This window comes from Lipotes vexillifer, unplaced genomic scaffold (genome assembly GCF_000442215.2).
Source record: "Lipotes vexillifer unplaced genomic scaffold, Lipotes_vexillifer_v1.1 scaffold1639, whole genome shotgun sequence".
Taxonomy (NCBI): Eukaryota; Metazoa; Chordata; class Mammalia; order Artiodactyla; family Lipotidae; genus Lipotes; species Lipotes vexillifer.
The window spans coordinates 794,891-818,183 of NW_006782296.1; the positions used below are offsets into that span (position 1 = coordinate 794,891).

Here is a 23,293-nt window from a genome sequence, read left to right on the forward strand (position 1 = left end):
TGCTTGCAACTCAATCTGTTTTTCTCCCTAAACATGATCCAGCCCTTTCTGAACTCAACTACTCCCTTTCCATTATGTCAACAACCCCACATACCCCAAATCCACGGCCTCTTCTTCCCACTGTTTCCTGCCTCTCTCCAATGACATAACATTAATGAGGAACTCCTTTCCCCTCCAAAACTGGAGTAGTCATGCTGTAGTTGCTTGGCCAGGTTACCCACTTCAAGTCTCAGTGTTTGATGCCTCTGGATGAGACCAGCCAGAACATCGCCATGTGATGAGGGAGGGAAAAGACCAGTAGAGAACACAGAAAGCCTCAGCGTTAAACTACTCACAGAAAAAAGATTATAGTTGAAAGGTTAAGGAAATCCAAGTTACTGGGCATTGAGGTGTAAATTCTTGTTTTAGCACATGCATATCAGTAAGTGATGAAAATGAGTTTTATTCAGTAACAGAGAAAACCAAATGTTTGGTAACAGAGAAAACTAAACACTGATGATGATTACAGATACTGAAAAAACTCAGAGGGGAAAAAGAGAAGTATACATTCTTTTGGCTAGGTAACAGTAGTTCTAATAGTCATTTATGGCAATACCATTTGTGCCCAATTACTCTGAAACACAATGACTTAATATCATTTGGTTAATATCAAATTAATTTGTCATAAAATCACTGTTATATTTGCTTTATGTTCAGAAATACAGCAAAAAGCCTTAAAAGTATGTTATATTCTTTAATAGCACCAGGTGTATACTGCTATTTTTCACACACACACACACACACACACACACACACACAAACACACCATGTATTCAATATATGAAGTCACCATCATCACTACCAAAATTTAAGTTTGATAATGAAGTTTTTAAAAATAATTTTATTGATATGTAATTCATATATCATAAAATTCACCCATTTAAAGTGTAAAATTTAGTGGGTTTAGTATATTCTCAGAGTTGTGCAACCATCAGCGCTATCTAATTTTAGCATATTTCCATTATCCCCCAAGGAAAACCCATCCATTAGCATTCATTCCTCACTGCCCCTTTCTACCCAGTCCCTGGAAACCTGAACTATATTATCCATAGATTCGCTTATTCTAAACTTTTCATATAAATAGAATCATACAACATAAGGGTCTTTTGTGATTAGCTTCTTCCACTTAGCATAATATTTTCAAGATTCATGCATGTTGTATTTATCAGTAAGTCATTCTATTTTATTGCTGAATAACATTCCATTGTATAGCTGTACCACATTTTGTATATCTATCCATCAGTTGATGGATATTTCGGTTGCTTCCACTTTTTGGCTATGATGAATAGTGATGCTGTGAACAATCTTGTACAAGTTTTTGTGTGGACATATTTTCATTTCTCTTAAGTATGTGTTGGTCATGTGGTAGCTCCATATTTAACATTTTGAGGAACTGTCAAACTGTTTTCCAGAGGGGCTGCACCACTTTACAACCCCACTAGCAGTGTAGGAGAGTTCCAATTTCTACATATCTTCTCTGGCACTTACTGTGTCTTTTTCATTTTAGCCATCTGAGTAGGTGTGAAATGGTATACCACTGTGGTTTTGTGGATAACAAGTTTTAAGTATATCTACATAATCCTCTAGAGATCATATCTGGAGGCAAAGATTTGCCCTCTAGGTAAAATCTGAAGGAGCATAATTCGTTAAGAGTCGCTTAGGTCCAAAGCAAACGGAACAGCAGCAGCCTAGTTCAGAGTTCTCTTTTCAGTACTGTCGCTCACAAACTTATCATTATTCCTTAAGTTGCTTTAACTTTTCAGACTACAACAGAACATAGAGCCTCATCCCAGAATCTCTACCACAGTGCATCACAGTGATGAATGCATGTGTATAGAAGCAGAAAACCAGTTGAAAGCTACAAAACATAAATTAGGTAGAATCATTTTTATTCACTTTGGAATTGTGTGTCAAGATAAAGAACAGAGTTAGAAATACATAGTATGAGAATACAGGGTTTACCAGCAACCTTAGCTCCCAAAGGGTCTGTTTAGGGTTACCTCGGCTCACAAAAGCAGACAGCTTCCCTAAACAGATGCAGAGTTTTCCAAGGTTAACTAGGTTGTGATAGCAGGGTGTAAGGAATCTATTCTCAACAAAAGCAGAGGTGGTGGGTATATAAGATTTAACAGGTGAAAAGGCTCGAATAATGCTCAGTTGTTGGAAGACTGGCCAAATGATGTCAATTCTCTTATTAGACAAAACAGTCCCAAAGAAAATGGCATCCACAGTGGTACAAAATATCACTGAACCTAAAATTTTCAACCTCTGATACAGGTTATTAAAATACAACTACAATATGCTTTAGTTCTGAGATACATTCCTCTCTTCACACTTGCTTTTGCTTCTCAAAGAATCATCTCTTCAGAAGTGAACTGTGCTATTTAAGTCAACATTTATGAAGCTTTGGGATTCATACTTTATGATTCTCCTAACCTGTTTCACATCTTTACAATAATCAATTTATGGTTTTCTAAGTATAAACATTCTATAAACACCCGAAATATACAGCACCTATGAAATATCTTCATTGGTATCTGATCTTACGGATTTCACTTCTTAGAAAGGTCCTTTTCTTTTTATTTTAGCCCTAGAATTATCTTTTCTCACCTTGCCTTTTGAATTTTGTTTTTACTTCTGCGCTGCCCGCCCCCAACACCTGCACTGAATATCAAAGTTGCACTGAAAAAGGAATACAGTTACATTTCATCAGCTCTGCAGTGGCTTCCCAGAGGTTCAATTGGCTTTGGTGTGCTTATTGTCCTGATGTTACATGTGCCAAGCATACAGAGGATCAAATGTATTCGAGAGGCAAAAAAATCTGACCAGTCAATAGTGGAACTTCAAGTGGAAAGGAGTCCAAACTTGAATGAAGTTTATGTGAAGTCCAAAAATGATCATTCCTTCTACCACCAAAGAAATTCTCAGAAAATACTTCAATTCAGAAGTATTAGACAAAGTTTAGACAAAGTTAACTAAACCATGTAGTAGTTACAGATTCTATTCTGTACAATTCAGAATAGAGAAATCACTAATGGCTGCTACAGGCTTGATTTGTTTTAGTTCAGTCATTTATAAAGCTCAGGAAACCACTACTTTTATAGATAAAACAGACCTTCGTATTTCTTTTTTAAAAAAATGTACTGAAGTACAGGGGTTCTCATACTGAAGCTATCTTAGCACAAAGAAGAGGCAGGCTGAAAGCATTCTTTCCTCTGATGGAGATACTGATTCTTTGTACAAGTTAAGGGAATTTCTCAAAGCTGCTTTACAGTACCAGATTTTGCTACTGCACTGGACTACCACAGATGGTTTTGAAATTGCAAGGAAGTTGTGCCCAACACTAGGGAGGAATAAGAAGGCATCTTTTCATGTGCTATTCCCTAGTGTCAATGAGAACCTGTGGGAGCCTGTGTGGAAAAGAAGGAAAGGTACAGCCCTGGGTCACAAATTCAAATGTTTAGAGGGATTTGGTAGGTAATGTAATGAGTCTCACAGGCTTATGTAAGAGAAGAGATGAAGTGGAAACCATATCTAATTGGAGAATGAGAACATGCCTTTCTAAAGAGAAGGGAACTAATCAGCTTTACCCAACTGTTATGTTGATATGCAGGCCCAATGTTCTCAGATGTTTCAATTTTTCAAGATAAGCCAAAGCCTGAATGATATAATATCTCATTTTTAAAAGTTGGGAACCAACTGAAATTAAAGGAGAAAAAAACTGACACCACAAAGACCAGGCAAAATACAGCTGACCCTTGAATAACATGAGTTCGAAATGTGCAGATCCACTGATAATGTGGATTTTTTTCAACAGTAAATACTATAGTACTATATGATCTGGGGTTGGTTGAATCCACAGATATGGAACCACAGATAGGGAGGAACCTCAGATATGGAGGGCCAACTATAAATCATACACAGATTTTCGACTGCATGGAAGGGTTGGCACCACTAACCCCCGTGTGGTTCAAGGGTCAATTGTACATCTGTGGGACAATTTGTGATCTCTAGTTTATGTACTGGAGGCTAGTGCGGAGAGCCCCTTAGTGGCACAAATAAAAGAGAGTAAGACTGGAAGAATCCTGAGCGGGTAATAAGGCACCAAGGAAGCAAAAGCAAAACCAAAACACACCAGCATTAAAATAAGGCACCGACTACTGTGCTGCTACAAATTTACCTCTGGAAAAGAGAATATTCTTTGGAGTTTGAAATTTAAACCTTGCAAGACTAAAGAAATGGTTTCCATTGTTATATTCATTAGCAGATATGTTTTTCTAAAAGATATGCAAAATAAAGAGGCACGGAGGTAAAGATGGAAAAATGTTTAGTTTCGAAGTCAACTTTAACTTATAACTAAGCCAACAAGGGTAGAAGATGAATACTAATGTTTATTGAGCACTCAGGCATATCAGAACTAACGTACATAAAAATGAATCATACATTGGGTTATCCCTTGAGGAATGGAAGGCTTACCCTTGAAGATTTCAAAATGTATGAAATTATCACTTTTAAAGAGGATTAAACTGCTAAAAAGAGCCAAAATGTCTAATTAGGTTTTTCATCTTTGAAAATCAAGCTGGATCTTAATATCTGTGTATTAATGACTCTCTTCACAAAATATCTTAGAAAATTTGAGAAAAACGAGTGAATAGTGAGATGTACATAGCACCAAAGGGCAGGGGGATAAAAAATCACCACAAATGAGGGTGACCACATAGCTCCTTTTTGAGAGATTACTTGTGCTTAATAAAGATAAGGGCACGTTCAGGATCCTGCCTACACTAGTAAGTTTACCACTAACATAATATATTATTTCTCTGGAAAATTTTAATGGTGAAAATTTGATGAAAGATGCAAACTAGGGATTACTAATATAGGGTTGAATGTACTTACCTATTATCTCAGATTCATAATAATCCTGTGTGCCTTCCTGGAAGACAAGACAGGGTGTCTTTATGATTTTAGAGCATAAATTTGGAAAATGGTAGGTCCATTTGTATGGTAAGTTCATGTCCGTCAAAGAGGAATGAAAAATAGGACCTACCTCCTCCTCTTAGGGATTACTTAGCTGTGTTGTACCAAGGTCAGTTAAAGTCTCCTTAGAAATTCTAAGGGCAGGGAAAAGTAACTATAAAAAATTTATAGCATTCTGTTTCAAGATTCTACCACTTGCATTGAGAACAGTATAAAGAAAGATGAAAAGCCTACATTTTAACCAAATAGAGAGCAGTACCAAAAAACAAACAAAATAACAAACTTACACCATATCTGTTCTTTGTTTAAGAACAGCCCACCTAAGATGGGCTTTTGATCAAGGTGAACAAATAAGCTTACATGCATTCATTAATCACACCAGCTAAAGACTTTCTTCCCAGACCAGGGATCACAGATATATTCTATATTAATGGATAAGGTAGTTCAATATAAGAAATCCTTAATTTTGTATTTTCATTTTGATGATAATCTAAAAAAGAGTAATAATAATAAATATTTGAGATCATTTAGATGAGAACATAGAAATGTTTACAACATAACTGGGGACTTAAAATGAAATTGACTGGTTTGTACCAAAAAAAGGCCAAACAATACCGCAACATCATATGCATTCGAAAGTTTTTCAGTAGTCTTAAGAGAACAGAGTTTCTCAACCTCAGCACTACTGATCAACATTTTGGGCCAGGTAATTCTTTGTTGCAAGGAGCTTTTCTGTGAATTGTAGGATGTTTAGCGGCACACTTAGTCTCTACCCACTAGGTGCCAGTAGCACCATCTCCCTAGTTGTGATAATCAAAAATGTCTCCAGACATTGCCAAGTGTCCACTGGGGGACAAAATCTCCCCAGATGGAGAATAACTGCAAAAGAGAAAAGTGATGAGAGAACAGAGGCAACACAAGGTGCACGGGAGAATAAACATGTCAAATTCAAATGAATCAGTTGTAATGATTTCTACTACTCTCAAACTGAGAGCAACATCACTAAAACATTACCATCCATCACATTAATGTTGTCAATGCAAATTTTATTAGTTCCGTATTTTTGCTCAGATTTAATTTGTAAACCTGTTTTGCTCTGACAGAATTTTTTCCCCTTAAAAAGCAAGTCTATACATGATTCAAGTTTGTTTTTTTTTTTATTTTTTTTATTAGTTATTTTTGGCTGTGTGGGCTTTCTCTAGTTGCTGTGAGCAGGGGTTGCTCTTCTTTGTGGTGCGGGGCTTCTCACTGTGGTGGCTTCTCTTGTTGCAGAGCACGGGCTCTAGGAGCGCGGGCTTCAGTAGTTGTGGCGCACGGGCTTATTTGCTCCGTGGCATGTGGGATCTTCCCAGACTAGGGCTCAAACCTCTGTATCCTGTATTGGCAGGCGGATTCTTAACCACTGTGCCACCAGGGAAGTCCCCATGATTCAAGTTTGAATCACACTTTTCCTGGTTCATTTTTTTCTAATTGAAAGAAAGGGAAGTCAAACTTCTTTCAACTAAAAATGTAACCTTTCTAATTGTTCTTTTTTGGTGCCTAAAGTTTCCTCTGGGATCTTTTCATTTTAAAAAAAAAATTTTTTATTTTATATTGGAGTATAGTTGATTTATAATGTGTTAGTTTCAGGTGTACAGCAAAGTGATTTAGTTATACATATAAATATATCAATTCTTTTAACTTATCATATACAATTCTTAACTGAAGAAATTCTCAAGAGCCCAAAATGGTAGATATGTATTTAGATGCTAAATATCTTTGTTAATTCCTCCAAACAAACAAACAAAACAAAAACAAAACCCCAAATTTGAACTACACACACACCAAAAACCTGGAAAAGTTACTGGATAAGCAATATTCACTGCTGCATTTGTCTTTCTTGACAGATGATTCTTTGAAGTAGTAAGGTAATTGCTAATATATCTTGTCCATATATATGCTCTAGATTTCTCTTCCTCAAATCAAGTAGAGCTGACAATATATTAAAGCAATGTCCAAAGTTGTATAAAAAGTTGGAAAGCTGTCTTCAATATAACTCTATCAGTGGGAGAATCTTAAACTGGTTAGGTGTGGTTAAATGTGGGAAAAGTATAAGACCACAACCAGCTTACAAACTATTCCTGTGCCAGTAAAAGAAAACTTAGTCAAAGCTCGCCTTTTATGTGCACTAAAATCTTATGGTTGGTTGGAAGATGAAACAAAGGTTAAAAAAAAAAAAAAAGTTGGTTTGACAGGTCCAGCTTACGAGAGCATTCCAGTAATGCTCATAAATCTTACAAATTTAACAACTACAACCATTGTATCCCCAAAGACTTAGCAAGTTCTGCCAAAGTCACCTAAGATCAAATGGCTCAAAATTCTTTAATAAGTTAGAATTGTTCTATAGATGTAAAGATTCATTTCCTCCTTCTAAAATCCCCCAAGGGAATTACTGCCACCTTCTTTATGCCAGTACTAGTTAGGAATAAGTTTCTTTTCTAAATCAGTGAAAGAAGGAAAGAAAAAAAAGAAAGAAAGAAAAGAAAAGAAAAGAAAGAAAAAGACCATAAAGAAGGTGTAATTCATTTTTCAGCAAGCTCTTCAACATGCAGCATCAGAATTTTCTGTTGAAATTAAAATAGCATCTAACTTTATTTTCCTTCTCAAAATTGATCTATCCTCCAAGGTATACCAAGTAACAAAATGACTTACTGATAGGAAATAACGAATACAGCATGAATTCTTAGATACAGAAGAGGAAATGACCACAGTCTGAGATAACTGTTCAAAGTTTAACAAGCTCAGAAAGGGGGAGAAAGGAAAACAAAGCTCCCAGTGATCCTTAGTTGAAAAATACAAATTTAGAAACCACTCAAAGCCAAAAGTTTTATGCACGATTTATGAAGCTCACAATTCTTCACTCTACATACAATCTTGGAAGGATGAGGTCAATGTCAGGACTCTGTCACTGGAGAAAAGTCAAGTCAGTCAGATGACCTCAGATTAAGACAGGCAGATACAAGAAACCATAGTCAACAAGTTTTTTGGGGTACACTCATAAAATTCAATAGTTATAACAAATAAAGTACCTTTTTCTTTGTTAGAAATTAACTGTTCCTCACCTGCTTGTGTGCATGATCATAGGAGTTGATATGGTTGTCAAATTCCTGATGTTTCTGATATTGCTTATCACAGAGTTCACAGTAAAAGTTGGCTCTGAGGTCTTCCAACGCTTTGGCAATTGCCTTCTCTTTATCAACATAATCCTGTAAGAACCACAAAATAAAACAAAAAATGACTTGGTAGAGTTTTAAGTGAATGTTATAAAAAAGCAGTCTTCCCTGAAGAGGGAAAAAGGGCCTTTCATAACATTTAATGGTACCAGTTAAAGTCAGATAGAGCAGAAGTAGCAATATGGTGGGGTAATTAGCGTGTGGTTATACTAACGGTTGTCTTCAAACAAAGTTCAGAGTTTAATTTTACTTTCTCTTTTGGCAGTGTGGTGGACTACATACTGTGGCATCCCCTACTCCTATCCCTGGCTAAAAACCCCTCAACCAACCAGATATATAAAACACAATTTTCACTGCACTGCAGGAACCACAGAGAGAAAAGTAAATCCCCAAGAAGGGCAAGCGGAGAAGAAAAAAACAAAACAAAATTTAAAAATCAGCTATGACCTGAAACTGAAATCAGAGCTGTGATGGGCAAGAGCTCTCCTTAGGACATGTGGGTGACACTGGTGCTTGAGGTTTGAGCAAGGTGGGGGAACTAAACTTGAGAAGCCTCACTAGTAAGGAAAAGAACCTGGAAGTAGGCTGGAAATCCCAGGATCTCTGGGTCTTGGCAGTGGGAACAAAATATATTCTCAGAAAGCACCCTCAATTTTGGTCCCAAATTTTTTCCTAGATTAGGATCAATAAAATATGAGTTACAATCAAAGATTACTACACACACAAAAGGAAATAAATCTATCACAAGCAAGAGTCACAAAAAATAAGCAATAGATTTAGTTCCCAAGAACTCAGATTTTGGAATAGTCTGTTACAGAATATAAAGTAACTATAAAATGTTTAAAATATAAAATGGAATTACAAAAATTAGCAAACATAAAACACTCTAAAAAATCAAAACCAAAAAAATAGGCAGATTGCAGAAAGAACCAAATGAGATTTTTACAACTGAAAAACCTAATTGTAAAAAATAAACAAAAAAATTCACCAACTATCTAGGGGATGGGTTAAAAGACAGTCAAAATACAGCTCAAAAAAATGTAGCAGGGTGGTGAAAACGTTCTGGAATTAGATTGTAACAGTGGTTGCATGACCTTGTGGAATATACTAAAAACCACTGAACTGTACACTTTAAAAGGGTGAGTTTTATAGTAAGTGAATTATATTTCTATTGATATAATGGCTGAGAATTTTTCAGAACTGATGAAAGACATGACTCCAGAGGTACAGGAAGCACAGGTATACCACACAGGCTAAATAAAAATAAGCACCTAGAAACACTCACTGAGTCCCATAACTATGAGACCAAAGACAATGAAATCATACTACTACCCAGAAAAAAAGTAAGGATCACCCACAATCAGATTGACAGAAGATTCAAAAGCAACATCAAAAGATGGAAGATAGTATGCTTTGGTGTGTGAGAGAAAACATTTTCATTTGTATACCAAATGAAAATATTTTTCAGAAATGATGAAATAAAGGCACTTCCAGATAAAAAGAGAATTTACCACCTACAGATTCATTAAAAAGGAACTTCCTAAAGCAGTATTTCTGAAATCATAGATTGTGACCCACTAGTGGGTCATGACATTGATTTCGTAGATTTTAACAGGCAGAAAAAAAGGAAAAAAAAAAAGAGTAGAAAAATACAGAGGATATTTCACATAATAAAGGTAAATACTGTCTTCTAAAACTTTCGTTTCAGTTGTGTTTGTGTGGTTGTAATATTAAAAATATTCTTACTGAGGACTTGAAAGTCACTGTTTTGGGAAGGAAAATGATGCCAGACAAAAGGTCTGAAATACTAAAAGTAAGTGGTAAGAAATGAAATTAATAAATATATAGATTAATAATCACAACAGTAACACCACCACCTAGCTTGCAGGATGGAAAAGAGTTAAAAAAAAAAATGCTAGCAGACACAGCCATATATAATAGGAAAGAGGGTTTGAAATTAAAGTGTTCTAGAGTCCTTCTACTGATTGAGATAGAGTTAACTTTAGACTTTGTTAAATTAAGCATAATTTGTATAAGAATTCCAAGGGTTGCTATCAGAAGAATAGGAGTAGCAAAGGGGGAAAGATTAAGAAAACTTCAATTTTATAAAGGTAAGACAGACAACAAAAAACAGGAAAATAGAAAGTAAAAAGATGTAAGAAACAGACTTATAAGTAACCACAAGAAATGTAAATTATTAAAATAAAAAACTGTCAGAAAAACAAATCCAACTACATGCTGATTATAAGAAATATCCCTAAAACGTGAGGACTTAGAAAGTTGAAAGTTAAAGGACAGAAAAAGATATGCCAGGCAAATTACTAACCAAAAGAAGCTGGAGTAACTATTAACGTTCAACTTTTTAGACTTTATAGCAAAAAGCATTACTTGAGACTGTGGCCAGCTATGGGGTTAAACATTATAAGATTATTCTCCAAATAAGCTGCACTGCTAATTTTGAAAAGCCAACACAGATATGTTGGTTATCCATTAGTCTTAATGAGGTTTTGGCTCAAAACTGTGGGACTGACCCAAAGAGGTGGTCCAATTTGCCTCAGCAGTTCCACTTAAAAACTAGACATCAAAAGACATCTCAAAGCAAGTTGAGAATATTCATTTGCTATAAAGCAGCACAGAAGAATGAGAAGGGGAAAGGAATGATAAATGATTGCTTGCTAGCCTTCTACAGCAGGGTAGATGAGTAGCTCTTTCTAGTTAACAGACCTAAAGATAAATCTCATTTCAAAGACTCTACAATCACCCTTTCTTTTATTCAGTTTAGTATCTTCTGGATACACTTTCAAAGCATCTCTATCATCTAACATCTCTCCACTATTTCTCACATGAGCTATTTAATCAGTATGCAAGAGAAGGCTGATGTATTTTGCGGAATGCCAGTATTGAACTCATTTGGATAAATTAGTTAAAATTGAAAAGTGAATATATAACACATTATGATTTTTTTCCCTATTCGATCCTTCTCAATAGTTTTCTCTCAGCATCCTGGGCAATTTCATGTTGTCTGGCTATTAAGCAACTTGTGGATGTTCTTCCTTATCAGTGCTGGTTTCCCAGACAGAAGTCAGAAAGCTCACTTTCCCAACTTCTCTTAAAACTAGGGTGCAGACATACGGTCTACCCTCTTTTCCTGTGAAATGCATCTGCATGAGACTTTCATTCAAAAGTGAGCAGTATAAAGAAGCAGGTGCCAGGACCTCCCTGGTGGTCCAGTGGCTAAGACTCTGTGCTCCCGGGAATGCAGGGGGCCTGGGGTTCAATCCCTGGTCAGGGAACTAGATCTCACATGCCACGACTAAGAGTTTGCATGCCTCAACTACAGATCCCACACGCAGCAACAAAGACCCCGTGTGCTGCAGCTGAGACCCTGATCAGCCAAATAAATTAAAAAAAAAAAAAAAGCAGCAGCAGGTGCCAAGTAGAATCCATCTTCTAGCAACAGTGGCTGCAGAAGCATGTTTTAATTCTACTTTGGTTTTTATTTTTAATTCCATACGACATTGGTTTTTTATAATGTTTATATAGATTTGGAAGATTTACTCTTCCAAAAAAGAGATCAGAAGACTGGATATTCAAAAAAAAAAACAGGGCTTCCCTGGTGGCGTAGTGGTTGAGAGTCCACCTGCTGATGCAGGGGACACGGGTTTGTGCCCTGGTCCAGGAAGATCCCACATGCTGCAGAGCGGCTGGGCCCGTGAGCCATGGCCGCTGAGCCTGCGCGTCCGGAGCCTGTGCTCCGCAAGGGGAGAGGCCACAACAGTGAGAGGCCCGCGTACCGCAAAAACAGAAAACAAAAAAACCACATACAATCCAATTAAGTATTGATTATAAGAGATTCCTTATTGCATCTCAAGTCTTTCAAAGGGAATCACATTCCTTCTTTCTTAAATACTTCCTTTGAAATTTCTTTTAGAAGAGTCTTCCGGTGGCAAACTGATTTTTTTATCCAAAAATTTATCTATTTTTAATCTCTACTCTTTTTTTTTTGCGGTATGCGGGCCTCTCACCATTGTGGCCTCTCCCATTGCGGAGCACAGGCTCCGGACACACAGGCTCAGCGGCCATGGCTCACAGGCCCAGCTGCTCCATGGCATGTGGGATCTTCCCGGACCAGGGCACGAACCCGTGTCCCCTGCATTGGCAGGTGGACTCTCAACCACTGCACCACCAGGGAAGCCCTAATCTCTACTCTTAAAGATGTTTTTGCTGGGTGTGCAATTCTAGGTTGATGGTTGTTTGCTCTGAGCACATTCAACATTCCATTACATTATAACAGAATTGACACTGTATTCTGACTTCCATGTTACTACAACAGTTCTTCAAAGATTGTGTATTTTTCTGTGGTATTGTACAGTTTTACCAGGATGTGTCTACATGTAGACTTCTTTTTTATCTTGCTCGAGATTCATTAGGCTTCCTGAATTTGTGAGTTGTTTCTTTCATCAAATTCTGGGATCTCCTCTTTGAACACTGCCTCTGCCCTATTCTTTTTCTTTCTTTCGTTCTGGAACTCTGTCTAGACACATGAGAGCTTCTCATTCTTTATCATCTAACTCTTAATCTCTTCACGTATTTTCCATTTCTCTCTCTTTCTTTCTTGCCCTCCCTCTCTCCATTTTTTCCTGCATCCTGATACTTCTTCAGATGTGTTACAATTTAATATTCAACTTTGTGCAAAATGCTATTAAATCCTCCCATTGAGTTTTTATATGGTCTCTTGCCCTTTACTCATGATCTCAATCCCTTTTTATTCATAAACATATTAAATATGCTTGTTTTACACACTGTAATCTGAGCTGACAACTCCAATATCTTAAGTCTTAAGGGGTCTGACTCTACTCTTCTTTTTTCTCCATTAACTGTAGCCCATAGTGTCTAGTTTCTCAGTTGGATTTGTGATATGACTATGATCTTCTGTTTTGCGGAGCTTTATCTAGGAGTTCTTTTTTTTTTTTTGGCTGCGTGGCTTAGTTCCCCAACCAGGGTGTGAACCCAGGCCACGGCAGTGAAAGCGCTGAGTCCCAACCACTGGACCACCAGGGAAATCCCTATCTAGGAGTTTTTTGAAGCCTAAGTTGTTCTAAAGAAGTTTGAATTTTCTTCTTCCCAAGGGCCTGAGACCACTTTACCATATATTTCATTTACTCTTAAAATGTCACAATTTTATGTCCCACTAAAAAAAGAAAAGAAAAAACTTCTCAGCCATCATCTCTTGGAATCTATCCCATTTCTCTCTCCTATTGGGACTTTAGTAATATTGTATTAAACTGTCTGGATATTACCCCATTGATCTTGGATAGTCTGTTTTGTTTTTTCACTTTTTCTTTCAACTTCAGTTTGGATAATTTATATTGACTTGTCTTCAAATTTACTGATTCTATCTTCTGCTGTGTCTAGTCTGCTGATAAGCTCATGGAGAGAATTCTTCATCTCTGATACTGTGTTTTTCCTTTCTCCCTGGGTGATTTAATCCATTTCTGTGACTTCACCAATATGCTAGACATCTCCCAGTCCAATATTTCTTGCTGAGACCAACAAAAGAATGCAGAAATAAAGAGGAAAAGAAGTGGGGAAAAGGGAGTGGAAAAAAAAGAAAGGACAAAATGAGATGGCAGATTTAAATCCAAATATACTGGAAATGACATTACCTATATTTAGATTAAATACTCCAATTAAGAGAGACTGGGGCGGGGGGAAAGATATTGGAAGACTAGATAAAACACCTACAAATAATCCAACTAAATGTTGATTATAAAAGCTAAAAGAAAAAGGGTGGAAAAAGACATCAGAAAATACACTAACCAAAATAAAGCTATCAAAATTGATATCAGACAAAAGAAACTTTAAGGCAAAAATATCACTTTATAATAACAGGCTCAATCTATTAACAATTATAAAGTTGCATGCAGGTTCAAAATATATAAGCAAAAATGCCAAAGCTATAAGAAGAAATGGAAAACTCCACCATCAGTGGGAGATTAACATTCCTCTCTCAGTGACTGATAGTTCAAGCAAGCAAAAAAATTTAGTAAGAGTATAGCTGATTCAAGGAATACAACTAACAGTCTCAAAACAAATAGGATATGTGTAAAACTGCAGCCAACAACTAGAGGATACATATTCATTTCTAGTAAACACAGAGCATTTAAGAAAACTGACCACTTTAACACATTTCAAACAACTGGTATTATTCTCTGTATTACAATTAAATTAGAAGTCAGTAATACAATAATCAGGGGGAAAAAGTCACATATTTGGAAATTAAGAAACACTTTTTTTTTTAAGAAACACTTTTAAATAACTTAGTAAAGAAGAAATCATAATCAAGTAGAAAATATTTCAAACTGAGAGAGAAAAATGACACACCTCAACTCCTAAAATGTAGCTGAAATGGTAACACTGAAGTGAAATGGGAAGGGAGAGGGAAAGGGAGGTAGAGGGTGGAAGCAAGGAAAAGGAAGGAAGGGAAGGAGGGAGGCAAGGATGCTGTAAAAACTGGAAAGGATGATGCTGAAACGTCACTATTTGCAGAGAGTATGTACAAAATCCAACAAACTCTTCAGATAATAAACTCTTACCAAACACTAGTAATGGAAGGTTGCTGGATACATAAAAAACAAACTAACAGAAAACAACAATACCAGGATTTCTGGTATGAATGTGGCAACACAGGAAAACAACTTTCTTTTTCTCTTGAATACCACACAAAAGCAAAACGGTGATATGATCTGGAGAATGAAAAAATGCATAAGAGAAAAAGGCATAAGAGAAGTATGTGAGGAGAAACGAAGCAGAAGCCATTCAAGGCCAAGTGAGCAGTGAAAAAAGGCCAGCAGTAGCAGATTTTCAGAAAATGACAGCAAAAACATACTGCAAGTATGATAAAGGGCTCACTTGAAGTGATACACCTACATCTCTTGAACTCATCAAGAATTTCTGAGATCTAGAAAAAGCAGAGGGAAGAACTTGGATTGGAGCAATGGGAGACATCCCTTCAAACATACGAATATCCAAATCCCTTCAAATATACAGGCCCAAAACCCAAAACCAAACCAAAAAATCCCCACCACATGCCTTGATCTACATGTTGAAGGGGTATATTTTGTGCCAATGAAAACAGTCCCAAAACAGTGGTCATAATCAACACTGCAGTAAAGTTATTGAAACTTAAAGGTAAAGAAAGACTCCTCTGAGCAGCTAGGTAAAACCATCAAAGGGAGAAATTAGCCCAGCCTTCAATTTCTTCAGGATTATATTCAATTCCAGAAGCCAGTGGTACAACACTACAAGATATCTAAGGAAAGAAAGTATTAACCAAGGATTTTATAATGTACATATATTTATATATGTGACTGAATTATTTTTATAGGTTCATATAACATATGAGATTATATAATGCTTATATTATACATATATAATATAAAATATCATTTCATATATATATATTATATATATATATAAATAATTCAGGAAATATTGTTTGTACAACCCCCTTTAAAGAAGTTACTAGGAAATAAGCAGCAGAAGTGATGAGGAAAAACTCAACAGAAGGACTGGAAGGCTGCTTGGAATACATTTACATGTAGAATTGAAAGAAGTGGGGCTACTAGGATGTCAGATTACAATGTACATGTTATATGCCCTCACAAGAAAGAAATGGTATAACTAATATAAGATGGGGAGGGTGGTAGAGATAAGTAAATGGGAATTAGAATTTGCCTTTTGTTACAACTATAATAGACGTAAAAAAGAACTCCATTTAAAACTGAAAATTATGTAAGTATTATACAACCATATTTAATTGTATGCTAGATACACACTAAGCTTACTGATATTAGGTGGTAGACGAAATGAAAGGGAGGAAAAAGAGGAAACAAGGAAACTTTCCCCTGCTTACAGTATGAAAATGATGGATACTCTCTAAAAGAAATAAAGAACGAAAGGTAATTTTATTAAGTTATAAAGGTAATTACAACAAAAATATAATCCAACCTATATCCACCTATCTATATCTATCCATCTATCTATAGCTTTATCTACCTTACACTCAGAGAAGAAAAACAGAGCACAGAGTCAGCGACTTAAAAAGATAAATATGAACTAAACATATCTGTCACATAAAATATAAAAAATTAACTCAAAAATTTTTTTCATACTGTAACACAAAGCAAAACCCAACTCTATGATGATCATAAGAGGCACATTCAAAACAGGGTGATTCAGAAAGACTCAAAAGGATGGAGACATACTAAGCAATACATATACAAAAAATGAAAGCAGGAGTCAGGGTTTTTCAATCAAGGTAGAATTTACATTAAAAGATTTAAACAAGATAAAGGTACTTATAATGTCAATGAGGTCAACTCATGGTATCTAAAAATCTTAATATCTAACTATCATACTCTAGCAGCAACATCCATAAAGCAGAAATTAGAGGAGATTCAAGGGAAACACATGAACATACTAAAGTAAGGAGACTCAAATCATCTCATTACATGACAGGTCAAAGAGATAAAAAATAAACAAGGATACAGAACACCTTAAGGATATTTTAACACGGTTATGTGCCTAAAAATAGGGCATACATCTTTTATAAAAGTACTCATAGAACACTCACCACAAAAGACCCTACTAGGCTACAGAGGAAACCATAATAAATCCCCCAAAGAAGAAATAATATAAGCAACATACATGAACACAGTACAATGAAACTGGGAATTAACATTTTTAAAAACGCCTTTCTACAAATCTGAAACTAGAATATCTAGGGAAAAAATGATAACGACAACATTATATATCAATATACACAGGCTACAGGTGAAGCAGTATTTAGGAAAAACACACAGGTTTAACTACTTTAAAGCAATCAAATAATAACAAGAGCCATACCCTGGATAAACTCTCATACGTGTATACCAGGAAATATATGAATCCATTTATATAAAAGTCAAAAACAGTTAAATTAAACAATACACATTTAGGGATATGAAACACATGGTAAAACCATCTTAAAAAGGAAGAGAAAAGAGTTGATAACACTTTCTAATTCATCCCATGAGACCAGTATTACCCTGATACAAAGACATCTCAAGAAAACTACAGACTAACATCTCTTATAAATATAGATGCAAAAATCCTGAACAAATTGCTAGCAAACCAAATTCAGCAGCATACTAAAAAGATTATACACCATGACCATGACCAAGTAGGATCTATCCCAGGAATGCAAAGTTGGTTCAACATGTAAAAATGAAATCTATATAATATACCACATTAATGGGGGTGGGGGGAACCTCATGTTATTTTTTTCATAGATGCAAAAACAGCATTTGACAAAATGTAACACCCTTTAATGAGAAAAACACTCAACAAACTACAAATAGAAGGGAACTTCCTCAATCTGATAAGAGCATCTATGAAAACCCCCCAGCTAACATCATACTTAAAAGTTAAAGACCCCCCTTTTCACAAAGATGGCGCCGAAAGCGAAGAAGGAAGTCCCTGCCCCTCCCAAAGCCGAAGCCAAAGCAAAGGCTTTGAAGGCCAAGAAAGCAGTGTTGAAAGGCGTACACAGCCACAAAAAAAAGAAGATCCGGACGTCACCCACCTTCCGACGGCCCAAAACACTGCGGCTCAGGAGGCAGCCCAAATATCCTCAGAAGAGTGCCCCTAGGAGAAACAAGCTTGACCACTATGCCATCATCAAGTTCCCCCTCACCACGGAGTCAGCCGTGAAGAAAATAGAAGACAACAACACACTGGTGTTCGCTGTGGATGTCAAGGCCAACAAGCACCAAATTAAACAGGCTGGGAGGAAGCTCTATGACATTGACGTGGCTAAGGTCAACACCCTGATCAGGCCTGATGGAGAGAAGAAGGCATATGTTCGACTGGCTCCTGACTATGACGCTTTGGATGTTGCCAACAAAATTGGGATCATCTAAACTGAGTCCAGCTGACTAATTCAAAATATAAAAGTTTTCACTAAAAAAAAAAAAAAAGTTAAAGACTGAAAGCTTGCCCATTAAAATCAGAACAAAGATGTCTCTTCCCCTCTACGACAGAGCTATCTGCTCTTGTCATTTCTACTCAACATATTGGAAGTTCTAAGCAGGGTGATTAGACATGTTAAAAAAAAAAAAAAAGGCATCCAGATGGGAAAGCAGACGGGAAAAAGAAGTAAAACTATCTTTTTTCACAGATGATATGGTATTATATGTAATAAACCCTAAAGAATTCACAAAAAAAACCTACTAGAGCTGCTAAATGAGTTTAGCAAAGTTGTAGGATACAAGATCAATATAAAAAAATCACAGTAGCATAAAAAATGAGAATTCTTAGGATTAAATTTAACAAAAGAAACAGCTTAAAAAAATTATTGAAAGAAATAAAGAAGATGTAAATAAATGAAAAAACATCCTATGTTCATGGACTGGAAGACTTAACATTGTTAAGATGGCAATACTCCCTGAACTGATCTACAGATTCAACATAATCTTTATCAGAATCCCAGCTGACTTCTTTTTAGAAATTGACAAGCTGATTCTAAAATTCACATAGGATTACAAGAGACCAAGAACAGCCAAAACAATCCTGAAAATGAATAAAGTAGAAGGGCTCACACTTCTCAACTGCAAAACTTGTTACAAAGCAACAGTAATCAAGACAGTGTGTTACTGCAAAGACATAAAGATCAATGGAATATACCAATAATTGAGAGGAAAAACCCCATATATCTATGGTCAACTGATTTTCGAATGGCCAAGGCCATTCAATGGGGATAAAATAGTCTTTTCAACAAATAGTGCTGGGACAACTGGGTAGGCACATGCAAAAGACTGGATTTGGACCCCCTACCAAACATGACATATAAAATTTTAAAAAATAAGTTTATTTATGGCTGTGTTGGGTCTTCGTTGCTGTGCATGGGCTTTCTCTAGTTGCAGTGAGTGGGGGCTACTCTTTGCTGCGGTGTGCGGGCTTCTCATTGTCGTGGCTTCTCTTGTTGCAGAGCACAGGCTCTAGGCGCACAGGCTTCAATAGTTGTGGCACGTGGGCTCAGCAGTTGTGGCTTGCAGGCTCTAGAGCTCAGGCTCAGTAGTTGTGGCACATGGGCTTAGTTGCTCCGCCACATGTGGGATCTTCCCGGACCAGGGCTCGAACCTCTATCACTTGCATTGGCAGGCAGATTCTTAACCACTCCGCCAACATGACATATAAGAATTAATTCAAAATATATCAAAGACCTAAATGTTAAGAGCTAAAACTATAAAACTCTTAGAAGGAAGCATAGGTGTAACTTTTCACGGCCTTGGATTAGGCAATGGGTTCTTAAATATGACATCAAAAACACCGGCAACAAAAGAAACAAAGATAAAATGGACTTCATCAAATTTTAAAACTCTGAGCACCAAAGGGCATTATCAAGTGAAATGACAACAAAAAGTGGAAGAAAATATTTGCAAGTCATATACCTGACAAGGGACTCATTCCAGAATTCATATAGAATTCTTATAACTCAACAATAAAAGGACAGCCCAATTTAAAAAATGGGCAAAAGATCTGAATAGACATTTCTCCAAAGAACATAGTTAAAAGGCCAATAAGGGGCTTCCCTGGTGGCGCAGTGGTTGAGAGTCCGCCTGCCGATGCAGGGGACATGGGTTCGTGCCCCGGTCTCGGAAGATCCCACATGCCGCGGAGCAGCTAGGCCTGTGAGCCATGGCTGCTGAGCCTGCGCGTCCAGAGCCTGTGCTCTGCAACGGGAGAGGCCACAACAGTGAGAGGCCCGCGTACCGCAAAAAAAAAAAAAATGGCCAATAAGCACATGAAAAGATGCTCAACCAAAACCACAAGAGGATACTACTACTTCACACCTACTAGGATGGCTATAGTAGAAAAGACAGAAAACAATAAATGTTGATGAGAATGTAGAGAAATTGTAACTCTCATATAGTACGAGTGAGAATACAAAATGGTGCAACCATTTGTGGAAGAGTCTGGCGGTTCCTTATAAGTTAAACACTGGGTTACCATGTAACTAGCAATGCCATTCCTAGGTATATACAAAAGAGAATTGAAAAATATATTCACACAAAAACTTGTACAAGATATTCAAAGCAGCATTATTCATAATAGCCAAAAAGTGGAAACAACTCATATGTCCATTAACTGATGAATAATTAAACAAACTAGTATATTCATACAATGCAATATTATTCAGCCCTAAAAAGGAGTAAAGTACTGATATATGCTATTTACATGGATGAACTTTGAAAACATTATGCTAAGTAAAAGAAGTCAGATACAAAAAGGCCACATATTGAATGATTTAATTTATATGAAATGTCCAGAATAGGCAAATGTATAGAGACAGAAAGTGGTTGCTGGGGGAGGGAGAACAGGGGGAATGAGGAATGACTGCTAAAGGGTACAAGGTTTCTTCTTGGGGTGATGTAAATGTTCTGGAATTAGTGGTGACAGTTGTACAACATTGTGAATATGCTAAGTCACTAAACTGTATATTATATAATGGTTAAAACGGTGAACTTTATCTCAACAACAGCAAAAACCTACCTGAAAAAATGCAAGTGAATGATAAACACAAAATCCAGGACAGTGCTTACCTCTGAAGGAGGAAGAAATGGGACAGGATCATAAAGTTACTGATAATGTTCTTCTTAAACTGAGCAGAAGACACACAAGTGTCTGTAGTTACTCTTCATATCTTACACATATTTTTAAAATATCTTATCAATATTTAACAAGATACTAAGGGTATCAAAACGGGACTGCAATTTTTGTTTTCGTTTTTTTTTCAGTTAAAAGCATGGTAAAGCTTTTTGCTTTAAAACTATGTACAACTTTCATAAAAATGAAAAATTTTAAAAAAAAGAATAGAAGGCAGTGAGTGTAGAGACTATTCTTTCAGAATTTTGGTTCTAAAGACAAGTAAAAAGAAAAGATGGCAGTTACAGAGAGTAAGAGTCAACAGAGTAAGGTTTTTTTTTTGTAGTTTTAGTGGTTCTTTTCCCCCAAGAATGTGCGAGCATGTTTACTGGTGGTAGGAAATGAATGAGTGAGTTTGCCAAGATAGGAAAAAAGATGTAAGGTCCTTGATAATACAGAGAGGATTAGGATGCAGAATTCAGATGTAGGTAGGAATTTTCATTTGACAGATTATGAAACCAGGGACAAATACTTAAGGATGGGAAGAGATAGACCCAAGTTTGATGGCAGATATTACAGGTAGAAGAAGGCACTCCCATTTGATAGTCCAAATTTTCTTTAAGTTTTCTACTAGGAGTAAGGGAAGATGGAGGAAGGACAAGGGTAGCTGAGGGAAGATGAGGGCTTAAAGATCAATGTTTGAGAATGACAGCTGAAGAGAGAGACTAAGAGGGAGTTGATGCATAAAAGGATTCCTTGGCAGTTCTGGGAGTCCAGTGAGTTGGCACCAGTCCCACACTGCACTACAGTAAAGATGTAGAAATGAAGAATGCAAATATTTCTGAGTGGGGATAGGTTCTTGGTGAGTAGATATGACAAAAAAAGGATTAGGAAGAAAAGAAGTTGGAATCAAAGTGTTGAGAGAAGTAAAAAATCAATTTGTGGTGCTCAAGAAGTATAAATTAAGGAGGGGCTAAGTTACTAAAGTCAAGGTTCCAAGGTCATGTGAAGGTGAAGAACAAATATGAAATAAAGAAGTGACATCAAGAAGGGGAGAGGGGGACTTCCCTGGTGGCGCAGTGTTTAAGAATCCACCTGCCAATGCAGGGGACACGGGTTCAAGCCCTGGTCCGGGAAGATCCCACATGCCACGGAGCAACTAAGCCCGTGCACCACAACTACTGAGCCTGCACGCCTAGAGCCTGTGCTCGGCAACTAGAGAAGCCACCGCAATGAGAAGCCCGAGCACCGGAACGAAGAGTAGCCCCCGCTCTCCGCAACTAGAGAAAGCCCACGCACAGCAACAAAGACCCAACGCAGGCAAAAATATATAAATAAATAAATACATTAAAAAAAAAAAAAGAAGCGGAGAGGGTTTCGCAAGCTGTATAATTCAAAGTTGACAAGATTTCTGAGTAAAGAGTCTGATCAATAAAATGGGAGTAAGTAATTCTTGTTGTACCTACCACAAAGAGTTCAAAAGTGAAATAATTTCTTGGTCGGAGGAGAAAGGGCCTCAAAATATAATGTGTAATCTAATGAGGTTGTGAATTACTCAGCTACTTCATGTATTTATTATTTACTTGATAGTGTAACTTTTACTTGAAAAACAATAAAAATGTATTCTCTAAAATGTTTCTATTTCTGATAGTATACCAAATAAACCTGGTTTTCCCCATCATTTCCAAGAATTTATTTGTTCGACTCGTATTTATTGAGTACTTATGTGCCAGGCACTATACTGGATGCAGTACACATATTGCCAGACAAATAGACAGTTTCTCTCCTCAAGGCCCTTTCTTTCCAGTACCATAGTCAGCCTATAAACAAGGTTACAAGCAAAAATTTAAAATTATAAGTTATATATGAGAGTGTTGCGAGAGAATAAAGTAGAGGATTTATTTAAATTGGGTGGTTAGGAAAGATTTCTTGTGAAGTAATATTTAAGCTAAGACCTAAAGGATAAAAGCCAACCACGTGAAAAATTTCAAAACAGTGGCATGACGATTCTATGCTTAAGGACAGTGGTTAGACAGAAAAAGACGGCCCAGGTCCTAACCTGAAGAACTCCAACATCTAAAGTTTAGGCAGCTCTTTTTTGTGGCGCCTCGGAGGCAATCAGCCACTTCAGGATAAAGCGGAACATCTCTTTCCCAGCTACTGGCTGCCAGAAACTCATTCAAGTGAACGATGAACGAAAACTTCGTACCTTTTATGAGAAGTGTATGGCCACAGAAGTTGCTGCTGACGCTCTGGGTGAAGAATGGAAGGGTTATGTGGCCCGAATCAGTGGTGGGAACGACAAACAAGGTTTCCCCATGAGGCAGGGTGTCTTGACCCATGGCTGAGTCCGCCTGCTACTGAGTAAGGGGCATTCC

General features: G+C 36.8%; 1 protein-coding gene and 1 pseudogene across 3 annotated transcripts in view; one reads left to right on the top strand and one right to left on the bottom strand.

Annotated features, from left to right (window-relative positions):
- The window catches only part of GPATCH8 (G-patch domain containing 8), a 99,788-nt gene that overhangs the window by 12,195 nt on the left and 64,300 nt on the right, over positions 1-23,293 (bottom strand). For both annotated transcript variants that reach the window (XM_007455118.1, XM_007455119.1), the window contains one exon: positions 8,118-8,261. In XM_007455118.1, the coding sequence (XP_007455180.1) occupies positions 8,118-8,261 (144 nt within the window). The remainder of the gene's footprint in view (positions 1-8,117; positions 8,262-23,293) is intronic.
- On the top strand, positions 17,712-18,233 carry LOC103075910 (60S ribosomal protein L23a pseudogene; annotated as a pseudogene). The gene has a single exon (XR_014368628.1). The product of XR_014368628.1 is annotated as a 60S ribosomal protein L23a pseudogene (transcript).